The sequence below is a fragment of the Notechis scutatus genome, chromosome 2 (genome assembly GCF_049901735.1).
Source record: "Notechis scutatus isolate UNSWTSFEM ecotype Mainland chromosome 2, rNotScu1.2, whole genome shotgun sequence".
Lineage (NCBI taxonomy): Eukaryota > Metazoa > Chordata > Lepidosauria > Squamata > Elapidae > Notechis > Notechis scutatus.
Genome location: NC_142010.1, coordinates 64284071 through 64296339, shown reverse-complemented (window position 1 = coordinate 64296339; position 12269 = coordinate 64284071). Strand labels below are relative to the sequence as shown.

At 38.0% G+C, this 12269-nt stretch overlaps 1 protein-coding gene across 2 annotated transcripts; it reads left to right on the top strand.

Moving 5' to 3' along the window:
• The first annotated feature begins 713 nt into the window (after positions 1–713).
• On the top strand, positions 714–10250 carry GPR62 (G protein-coupled receptor 62). 2 transcript variants are annotated; one of them, XM_087954939.1, is made up of 3 exons: positions 714–1135; positions 3164–3423; positions 8052–10250. In XM_087954939.1, exon 3 carries the CDS (start codon positions 8161–8163, stop codon positions 9379–9381), a length of 1221 nt encoding a protein of 406 aa, XP_087811065.1. In that variant the 5' UTR covers positions 714–1135; positions 3164–3423; positions 8052–8160; the 3' UTR covers positions 9382–10250. The 2 variants fall into 2 exon arrangements, with proteins under 2 accessions (XP_087811065.1, XP_026529018.1); XM_026673233.2 differs by lacking the exon at positions 3164–3423.
• Positions 10251–12269: the final 2019 nt, after the last annotated feature.

The window sequence follows — 12269 nt, the reverse complement described above, 5'->3', positions numbered from 1 at the left end:
CTCTATGGCTATCATGATTGAGAGTGATTTTTCTCCTGTCAGACAGCATTACTGTAAGCATATTGGGGACCTCCAGATAGCTAACATTACAATGTTCATTATCATTAGCCATGTTAATTGGGGCCAATGTGAGTTGAGTAGCAAAATCTCTAGAAGGCACAGACTCTCTGGTCCTACTCTTAAGTCATGCAGAATAATAAATGAAAAAAAAAAGCTATCAGTTACTTAATGTATGTGTCTGAGGGAGATGGGTGGTTCAAAAATGTGAAAAATAAATAAATTGAGGGACATGGCTATATATGTCAAGTCTCCCATCAAAGCCAGAGCAAGATTAAAAAACACATTCATAGTTGTCAGTACAAAGCTGTGTTTTTTAAGAATATTTGGTAACACTGTGAAGATCTTTGGAAACTGAGAAAGAATGCCATTGATTTCCTTTTTCTACCACCAGCACCCTATGAGGACAATAATTCACTTTTTTTACAATAATTTCTGACTAAAGGGAGCATTCATACCCAATATATCTTGCCTGCTGAGTTGAGAATTGTGCCTTTAGACTCCATCTCTTCCGATAAAATCAGGATCAAGCAACCTGCAATTTTGTTTCCCTGTAGGAGGCCCTTAGGACCCAGTAGATTTCTCTCTGTGAATGATAGACAAGTGCTTTAAAAGGCCACGCAGAGCTCAGATGTGACAGCCTGTGCCATCTACAGTGAAGAAACAATCAGCAAAGGCTACTGCAGGAGTTACAGCAGCAACCACTCTACCCAGCCCTGTTCCAATTGCAGAGAACCTAACAACACTGGGAATATGGAACACCTTCTCAAAGGTGTGCATCTTCACCAGCCTGTCTTCAAGATGTAACTGCTTCTCCTACAGCAGTAAAGAACCTTGATTCCACAAACAAAGCTGGTTATTGCAAGCAGTGGGACAGCAGTCCTTGTTCCCCTTAAAGGTGTTGGTTACAACACCGGCATGCTGCCCATGGAAGATGAACATTTGAGACAGCAATTTTGAATACCACTCAGTGGTTCTAGACCATGTCAGGCAGCTATGAAGAGCTCACTGATCAGAAGAAAACTAAATCTGGCATTCCTGCTGGCCACAAAAGAATCTGATGGTGAACTGGAGTTTGGTAAGCCACTTCCTCATGGGATGTTCTGGGAAGGTTGAAAATGGCTGGGTTTTCCAGAGTAGACTTTTATGGTGAAGGGTCTCGACCTTATTCACAGAACTGTGAATGTACTTAGATCACAACGTTTTCCAGGAAAACTGTGATCTATTTTCTCAGCTGCTCCCCCCACCCCACTCTTCCAAATAATATGCAAAGAAAGAAAATGGTTGCAAATTCCTCTTGGATGGATATGAAGCTATCAGTTTGGAAGCACCTTGAGTTGGAAGTAATGGGGATCATCCGAAGTTTTTTTTTTTAATGAAAAGAAAATCCTATTTTTATTTCAAATGGGTCTTTGGGCTTTTAACAAAAAAGGGATTTCTTTCACATTTTCCTATTTTAATTATAGTATGTTTTAGGTTATTGACTTCCAGAAAAGACAAATGTATTTATGAATGAGGTTTTGTATAAGGCCCGAGTAAGTCTTTATATTAGAAAACTCACCTCTGTTAAAGAAGGAAGAGTTTTAACTGAAACAAGTGTCAAGAACTATGAAAATGAAGGTGGTGGCAAAGCATTCATCTCATCTTAGGAGAGACTTGAAAAATTGCTTGGGTTTGGTTAGTCCAGTAAAAAAAAGCAAAATTAGGGTTAACAAAGTGGGAGATAATTCTGATAAGTTTACATACCAGATCTATTGTCTATGTACTGCTCAAAAGCATTCTAAAAAGAAGGTTTTAAGGCAAATCATACTCTAAGCAACCGTAGTGAACAATTGTATGAACAGGATCTATATTACAGAAAAACTAAATGCATAGGTACAGAATAGGCAGTACCTGACTCAACAGTGAGACACATCTAGGTGTCACCACTTGAGTACGAGCCAGCAATGTGCTGCAGCTGCCAAAAAATGCCAATTCAGTCCTGGGCTGCCTCAACAGAGAGATAGCATCAAGATCATGAGATGTAATAATACTGCTTTATGCTGCACTGGTGAGGCCCCACTTGGACTATTGCATCCGGTTCTGGTAACCATGATACAAAAAAAGATGCTGAGACCCTAGAAAGTGTGCAGAGAAGAACAATAAAGATGCTAAAAGGTCTGGAGGCTAAATCATATGATGAATGGTTGAGGGAGCTGGGTATGTCTAGCCTATTGAAGAGAAGGGTTGTGGGTGGGGGGGGGGGGACGACATATAACTGTTTTCCAGTACTTAAGGGGCTGTCCCAGAGAAGAGGGGATTGGCTTATTCTCCAAAACACCAGAGGGCAGGACAAGAACTAATGGGCGAAAGAGAGATCCAACCTGTAAATAAGAAGAAATTTTCTAATAGTGAGGAACAATTAATCAATGGAATAACTTGCCTCCTTGGGTTGTGGGTACTGTATCACTGGAGATTTTCAAAAATACTCTGGACAACCATTTGACTGGGATCGTATAAAGTCTCCTGCCTTGGGTAGGAGGTTGAACTAGAAGATCTCTACAGTCCCTAATAGGCCTGTGATTCTACTTTCACAACAACAGGAATTACAATTATAGATCTAAAAGAATCTAAGAGAAATAATTCTTTGTTTCAGACCAACAGTTTTTTCTTCCTCTTGGTGGGTTTCAAAATTAATGCTCTTGTGGATCTCTGGACTTGTGGGGAACCTTTGTCTCATAGCTGCCATAGATAGAGATACAGAGTTTCTGAACTCACTCTAAGATGTCATAACTCTCTTCCATGGCTGTTTATCAGCAAAGAAAAAGAAAGAAAGTAGATAGGGTCAGGCAGTGCAGGAAGATATTCAGAAGAAATGTGAATTATAATTGAAGAAAGTTTCCAGTACAGTTCATTTGCCACTAGGAAGGCAAGTTGCTTTTTTATTTAAGTTTTAAAATGAAAACTTAACATGGATTGCCTCTTCAGAATATGATGAATATGTCTTCTTCCCAAGCCCCAGACTCTAGATCTTCAGCATTTTTTTCTTAATAGAGATGTTTCAATGAGATTTCAATGAGAGTATTTAGACTAAAGTTTAATACTCCTTTGCATCCCACTTATACAGGCTGTTACCATGCCAGAACGAGTCACAATTGAAAACTTCCAAGAGTGCTATTGTAAGGCAACAATCAGGCTCTCAAGAAATTCATTACCAGGAGAATACTGGGTATAATAGACTACAAAAATCAGGATTAATAATATTTCGAAGTGATGTGGAACAGTTGGTCTGGAACAGAAGCTCTAATGAGGACTCAGCCATTCTGTCTTTAATATCCAACTCCCTCTATTGTCAAAAAGCAAACATCCAAAAGAGGGAAGAGTCAGGTGTGTATGGTAGTAATGGTTTAACATATGGTTTAAGGTTCAAGGGTAGTGACCACCCTGGTGCTAGGAATCAAGTGTCTGAAATAATCCCATGTTGTATCAGTGTGTTAATGCCTGTCAAAATGCCAGGGGATATAAGTCAATCAAATATTGAATAGAATCCTTGACTTGATGGATGCCTCAGTGAAGGAATTTTGGCAGCATACGGAAATGGTCTATTCCTGCCTTTTCCAAGGATATTTGTGGTTTGCTCCTTATTTTAAGCTTCCAATGCTATTCTTTGCATTTCTATTCATTTTTCATGTACCTTTGTACTCAACACACACACACACACACACACACACACACACACAATAAAATGATTTCTGCTTTTCCCCCACTTGTTAACCTAGCCTGAGACTATATGACCAAGGACCAAGAAGATCAATAGAAAGAGGTGGTGCTGAAAGAACAGTCAATTTTACATGCCCAAACTGCTGTTGAGTCTTGCAAGGGAACTGCTATTAACTTGCCTAGAATAATATTGGGCTAAAACTGGCTTTTTTTTTTTGCACTTGTATTATTTTGACTTAAATGCACCAAAGTGGATACTGACACTCCTTATCGTTAGAAGAGAAATGGATATAACTCTGTCTTGTAGTTTCCCTGTCACAATAAATACCTTCCCTATCATAATAAAAAGTGTTAGGGAGAAGCCTTGATTGATGAAAGGCAGAAGAAGTACTAGATGTCTACGATCTGACATGGTGAATGGGAGATTGACCTTGGGACAGAAGAGGAGTAAAGGGTAAAGAGCGGGAATTAACAGGTAAAATGGAAGAAAGAAAAAATAGACTTTCCCGTGGCTGTGACAAAATTTAAGCCTATTCATCCATGCAAATGATAAAAGAATGAAGGTAAATCTAAAAGCATGATCTGTACTAGGATGAAAGATTGGGAGCGTTACTGTAAGCTATTAAGGATGATGAGAGAGTCTGAATATGGGCCATAGAATTTTTGGTAGTGTCAAATGTCAAACTTTGGAAAAATAGAATTGGAAAAAAGAAAAACTGTGCTGTCCCAGCAAGCCTATGGGAATTGGATAGTTACTTAGGAATTATGAGCTGTCCCCTTAAGGGAATGCATCATGGTAAATGTAGTTAAAGGTATCCTGGGAAATGTAGTTCATGTCACGTGGCCACATCTGTAATCCTGATTGGTCACTAAATTGACCCTCGAGGGGTTGGGGGAAGTTTTCCTCATTCTTTGTCTGAACTCTTTAACTCATGGCACCTTCTTTCTATTGCTATGAGATGGGTTAGGAGATAACCATCTTTTACTACAAGGCAGATATACAAAGGATTGGTCATAAAAGAAGAACTTCGTAACAAACGTGAGTTATGAGGATACCTGATGAACCAATAAATGTTCTTTGTTATGGACGTCTTGTTGAGTTATCTATCTGCATCTGTACAGTTTATGAATCCACCTCTGTACAAGATACAGAAAAAAAAACAGTGAACAAAATGACAGAAAAAGGAGAACAGTTGCAAGAAGGAAAACAAATGAAGTTTATTTGGAAACTGGGAAGACAGGTTTAAGTTAATCCTTTCCTCATTGAGCTCATTAAGTGATTTGGGACCAGTCAATATCTTTTATCTAATAGGCTGGTTGTTGTATGAAAAATTGAACAAGAACTTGCTATGAACACTTACTTGAATGCTGGGAAAAGAAGCAGAATAAGTCAATATTCAGTCCAGGAGATAAAACTCATAACAGCTAATTAGCAATATATTTCCAGGAGATAGCAGTGTTGGAAATAATAATTGTGTCCCGTTCCTTGCCGATAAACTTGATAAAGTTTATCAGGAAATTCCCTCCTGATCTCTTAACGGAAATGAAAGCAGCAGTGAATAACTGCAAGTAGTATTCTTGGCACAACATCTATCCCTGTGCAAGCAATGACTTCATAATGCAGACACTTTCCTTTCAAGAGGAAACTTGTAAAAATTAGGATGGAATCTCCTTTTGACATTACAAGCACCAAATTAATTCAGATCAAAGTATTAGCATAAAACATGAACTTTCATAGACAATGGGCCTTTCCCTTTTTGTGCTTACCACTTATTTATTTATTTATTCAATTTATAACTTGGACTTGCCTGGGTAATGATGTCTTTCTGTCATGTCCTCATGATGCCACATTGATCTTGACCCCACCCATACCAGAGACACCTTCAAGCCTTTTTTAACTATTCTAATTATGATGTAATATCCCCCCTCCTGAAGTAACCAACAGCATACAGCAATTTTACCGTTGACCCCTGGGAGTGAGGCCAGCCCAGTCTAACCATTTGAGACTGGTGCAGCCACATCAGCTCTCCCCCTGTCACAGGGTGTTATCTTCTAGGGCAGGGGTATCAAACTCAATTTCATTGAGGGCTTGTGGTTGATCTCAGCTGTGGTTGACCTCAGGGGGCCAGCTCAGCATGGTTGACTGGGTGAGCATGGCCAGGTTGACACCACTCACAGGGCATGGTTGACGGTGCGGGTGTGGCCAACTGGGTGGACACCACTCCCCAAACTGATGGCATGTTTCCTCTTCACATTGGGTAGACGGGCTGAAGCAACATGGGCTGGCCCCTACATTTACCAGGACGGCCCCGCGGGCCGGATCTGACCACATTGGGGCTGGATGTGGGCTGCGGACCTTGTGTTTGACATCCCTGTTCTAGGGCCATGCTATTTAGACACAAGGAGAGTTGTACTCTTTTAAACATACCTGAAGTTTGTATTTCCAGACATGCTTTAATGAACCATTCCTTCCTTTTTACCACACGTCTACCAAATATAGCCCAGCAAAATCTGGGTTTCCTCCCCCCCCCCCACACGCCCCAAATGAGCAATGATACTGCCTCAAATGGAGTAGTATTTCTAGTTTTATAAAAGGCAAGATTTTGATGTGGGGAGCAATAGATGGTGTAGTAAGTCTCTCAGAGGTCATCACAGAGTCACTAAGGAGGTCACATTTCAAAAGAAAAGGTTTTTTAAAATGAATCTTAGAAACCATTTCTTATTGCTGCCATTGACATTTCCAAGTGCTTTTCCCCATCACTTTTAAAGTTATCACAGAGTATTATATGCTAGGACAGTTCATTTCACACATGCGATCAGTTTTTTAGCACTAGTTAAAAGATCAATGTAAAAGTTAGTACTACAATGGAGCTAACTGAAGAATTATAGCAGCTTCAGAAATCTCTGGTTGAAATTAACTTTCTTATTCAGTGCAGCTATGTCACACTTACTGGTGTTAAACACAAATAAAGTGCCTACGCTTGTTATTGTAGGAAATCAGTTGGAATTTTTCTTATAATTACAACAAACCTCTTGTAAAAATTAGGTTTGTGGGCCACCCGCGACTTCAACACTTTAATAGTGTTTTATGTTGCGCTTTTATGAGAAGGGACAGAGAGTTGAAATTCAACTCTGAATTCCTGAAAAAAAAATTACAGATGGATTTTGAAATTCATTAGATATTTTCTATAGGCTAGTGTCTTAATTAGTAATGTAGGCTAGAATCTTGTTTTTAAAATCAAATAAACAGTTGCACAGCTTATAAAAGAAAATATGCAGTTACATTTGCCGTATAGTTCTCCATACTATTTCAGAATGTCAAGCTATATACAACTAACTGAAGACTGAGTGAACAGTAAACTGAGAATAAACTATTGAACACAGTGAGTAGGACATCTCAGCAGTCATGAGTCTTATTACATAAGTAACTGTCTGAAAGGATCCATTTTAATTGCCTCAATTATCTTTGAGCTGGAAGGAGAAAGTCACAGCTGGTGTAGTAATTAAAATAACAAATAGTCTAGTGCTTCAATAATAGAGGGAAATTGTTGGGCCCCAACAGAAATCTATAATCCATATTTTCTAACTGCCTGCATTAGTCAACTTCCTAAAGGAGAACAGTTTATGTAAGCATGAGCTTACTGTTTTCTATGTCTGAGGTCATCCAACCCAAATTGCTATAATGCAAAATCTAAATAAATCATACTTAATGTGGTTAAGTTAAGTCACATAAGTTACTCACAAAGAACTGGTTTCTCGCAACCAGTTTCTGGCAAATGACAAAGTATACACCCTGCAGCCTAATATGTAGTATAAAATTAGCCTTTGTATCAGATGGATAGTTGTGATTTTCTTAGCAAGACTATAGAAGTAGTTCAGTCTTTCAAGTTAACTAGGTTAAAAAACAGACTGCATGTAATATTAGAATTTGGTTATTATACCAGTAGAATATAATAGGAGAATCTTGAAAGCCAGACAAAGATTTTCACCCTCCTCTATTATACTAAAAAGAATCAAGGTAGGGCAACCTTGAAGTTTTTCCTCACCTCTTCTTGTTAATTGGAGTTGAAGTGATGCTTAGATAAGGATTGTTGAATTCCTCTTTCAAGACCATATCTGTGTACCTATACAGTGATTTCCATCACCTTCAAATATTTTTGCAGCGTCCCAATCTCTAGCTTATTAGAGCCTTTATGTGAAGCAATCAAGATATCTCACTGAAGGCAATGAAATTTCATTTCATCCTATCCCACTCATGATTTGGTTAATGCTTTTTTTTAAAATTTCTTCTACAGGAATTGAAAGATACTAGAAAAAGACACAGCCATATTGACATGCAAGCTAGGCATCCCCCCAGCATTTCTTGTTAAAGGCCAGGCTGCCTGGAAATAAGACTTCCTCAAAATGATGGTAAACAGAACTAGGATTAACTCTACTCATGGACTTGATGCTTTTGGAGTATCCCAGTTCCAGGAGGCTGTTGGTGTTTTCTTCATGGTTATGCTGAGTGTCATTGCTTTGGTTGCCAACACAGCAGTTATGGTTGTTATTCTCAAAACACCTCTCCTGAGGAAGTTCATCTTTGTCTGCCATCTCTGCCTGGTAGATCTGTTGTCAGCAATTTTCATCATGCCCCTGGGGATCATCTCCAGTTCCACGTGCTTCAACAAAATTTTGTACAGCATCGCTGAGTGCCAAACACTGATCTTCTTGAATGTTTGCTTCATCAGTGCTTCCATCCTCACCATCTCTGTTATCAGCATTGAACGATACTACTACATTGTCCATCCCATGAGATATGAAGTCAAAATGACCACTGGGCTGGCCGTTACTGTGGTGGTGTTCATTTGGATTAAGTCTATGCTGGTTGCTGCCCTGGCATTAGTAGGCTGGCCCCAAGACAATGGTGCAAGCAGTGCCAGTAAATGCACTGTTAACTGGAGCCCTGGAGCCCACAAGAAGATTTTTGTGATAATCTTCAGCCTTCTCTGCTTCATAGTGCCCAGTTTAATTATCTTTGCTGTATATGGTAGCATCTACAAAGTGGCCCGCATTGCATCCTTGCAGCACGTTCCTGTCCCATCCTGGACAGCTGCACCCAGACAAAGGTCAGAGTCCATCCATAGTCAAGTGACCATCATCACGACCAGGAATGTGCCTCCAAGGGTGTCCCCTGAACGCTTTTTTGGTGGGAATAAAGCAGCCCTGACCTTGGTGCTGATCGTAGGCCAGTTTTTCGGCTGCTGGCTTCCTTTTTTCTCCTTCCACCTCCACTGCTCCTTCCATTCTTCCCCTTCGGTCCCGGATTCCATTGAAATAGTTGTGACCTGGCTCGCCTATTCTTCCTTTGCGATCAACCCTTTCTTTTATGGATTGCTAAACCGTCAAATCAGGGAAGAGCTGGCCAAGATGGGACGACACTGCCTCAGCAAGCCTCTGAACCAGGACTTTTGTATCTCCAGCCCAGAAGGCTCTATTCATGAGAACTTCCTACAGTTCCTTCAAAGGACGAGTTGTACATTTGAGAACCATTCCAGCTATGCTAATTCCAGCCCCAGGAACACTTTGGACCAAACTACTTTGGGATTCAGAATCCCAGGACAAATCCCAGAAGAAACCAACTGAAGAGAGAATGCTGTGTTGTGTCTTTTGTCATTTCCCTATTTCTTTCTTCCTGGCTTGGCGTTTATCTTCTCCTGCACTGAAAATACTGAACAAGCTTTCCTTATGGGAAGGATTGTCAGCTGAGCAATGGCTTTCTGTTAAGTATAAATGGAAATGTATTACATGAGTTGTCAGCATCCTCTTTCTTTCCAGTGGCTAGCAAGAGTGTTAAATGATGACTCAGAAGTATCAGTCGTACTAATAAGCAATTGTACTGAACTCACTATGATAGCTGTGTGCAGAGACCTGTCACCTTAACAATACTTGCAGAGGCTCTAGAGAAAATATTATATGTGCGGGGGAGGAGGGTGTCAGAAAATCCTCCAAAGTGCTTTCCTAAAATACAATTAATCCCAAGTCAGCACCAAGGGTGGTCTTTCTTCCTATTCACGTAGTGTAATGGGCAGATTTAGTTTTATAATGCAGTGCTTGCTTGCTTTGTATGCTTAAGGCAAAGTCGCTTTGTCCTTAAGAAAATAATATGTGCCCCAATGCTGTGGAACAGAATTGCCCAGTCTCCAAAAATACAGGCCAGTGATAGACTGCTTTGACTTCTTTAGTATGACGAAGGGGAGAAGACAGACTTGTGGATATGATTATGGTCAATGTCACCGATAAAACAGCTATTCTTGCTCCCATAGTTAAAGAAGAAAGGTATAAAGTTCTAATTTTTAATAATTTGGTGCTGTAGAGAGAACATTCAGATTTGGGAAAGAATTCAGAAGAATAAGATAATGTTCTCTGAATGACATTCAGCATATAAGAACTACTGTCTGTTTCTTGTACAATAATAACTTGGAAAAAGTTCTAATACAGAGGTTTATAATAAAAAGCAGAAACCTTTATACTTGTGGTGGTTCTTGAATTTTTTAAACTGCAGAAAACTTCTGTGTCAATTCTATTTTTTCCCCATTCAGAACTAATCCTGAAGAAAAGTAAAATAAGACAACCTTGAAAAAAGATCTCTTGAGAATTAATTCCATTTCTTTTGAGAAATTTTCACAAATCCAAACTGCCATCCTATATCCTAAGTTTTCCACTTCCCCTCCAAATCGCAGGTTAATCTAGACTGCCTATGAATGAAGACGGAAGGCAGAAATCGTCATACTGCAAAGAAAGATTGGATCCCTTTGATTATTGTGTTGGTTGTTTCAAATAAGCAACTATTAGTATTCTTAGATTTGTATGGGTGACAGGTGGTAACTGCCACTTTTCAAGGCAGAGAGGAACTGTTAATAATTACAAGCCTTTTAAAAAGTAGTATATTCTGTGCAATTTTTTATTTTAGGTAAACTTAACTTTTTAACCACAGTAGTCACCTACATCTATATCTTAATGCAGACTTCTAGGCAAATGCCCTTGAAAAAGTGAAACTCGCTATATGTCACATCAAACCAATCAAGGGCGTATTTTCCAGTGCCAGCTCAAGGGTATGTGATGACCCTAGGCCACATTGAGTGATGCCTCCATTCCTATTGATGCAAATATTTGCATTTTTTAAATATGGGAATGGGAAGGAGGCACTCTCTTATCTTTTTTTTTTTTTGAAACAAATTTTATTAATTTTAAAGACAAATAAACCATCGTTATCCATTAAGTACACAAACCTCTCCATTATTAATTTTACAAGTCAGATAGAATACTATTTTATACATTTCTATTTTTCACCATTTCAATATAACCATATAGATATCTCTCAACAAATTTCTCATTATTTCTTTTTTCTTATTCAATTTCATTAATTATTATTAATTTTCTATATTTATCCAGTTTATAACCATCATCTTCATTCCTCTCTGTCTTGTTTAACATTATTCTCATCCAACATTCCTCCGAGGTTTTATTAATTCTCAAAGAAAACATAAACACACAAAACACAAAAATATAAAACTTCTTTTAAGAAAGTAGTTTGGCCCCAGATTACCTCTCTTTGTATGGACTTCAATTAAATTCGTGCTCATCTTGTATGCCATTACCTATCTTATTTACCATTCTATATCTTCCATATAACTTCTCCCCACTTTTCACTCTTCTTATTTCTATTTTATTTAATTCATTTTAATTTAATTCATTATATTTATATTTTTGTCCATTTTTTCCAAATTATCCATTTATCTCATTCCCTACAGCAAGTAAAGAAAATTTTTTCCCCTGAAATCCCTGATCAAGGTATGATGCCTTTCTATCCTCCCCTAAATTAATATTTAAAATAACACCTAATACCCAATCTGATTCTGCTTAGTACATTCAACCTACTAGTCTCTAAAGAAAAAAAAATAGTAAGTCCACAATAATTAATATAATTAAATAATAAATCTAAATTTTAAATCTTATAGCCTTCCAATTGTCTATTTCAAAAACAAATGCTACAATAATGAATTTATAATAAGATCAAAACAACAGTAAATTAGTCTTTTCAATTAAACTCAATATTTTAAACATTCTTTTTAATCTTTTGTTAAATTTTAAAATCTATCATTACTAAACATTTCAGATTCTTATAACATTCTAATTTTCTATTTCTAATACAAATACTACCATACCATCTTATGTACCTTGCAGAATCTTCTTTTTAAAGAAATTATACATTACCCTTTATCCCTAAAAAAATTCCTTTTTCCCATCTTGTTTTATACCTTTGTGGCTTTTCCTCCCTTTTCCCTTCCTTTCTTATCCCACCTAACCTTTTTACCTCCAACTTCCCTCTCTGTTGTATTCCTTTCTCCTTTTGCTCAGTAACATTAACATTGAATTGATTTTGCATCTTATTTTTTCCTTTCTTAAGTATTTTTTTAGATCTTAAGTCCTTCATTTTCCTTCCTTTCTTTCTCCTTTCTCTCTTAACTAAA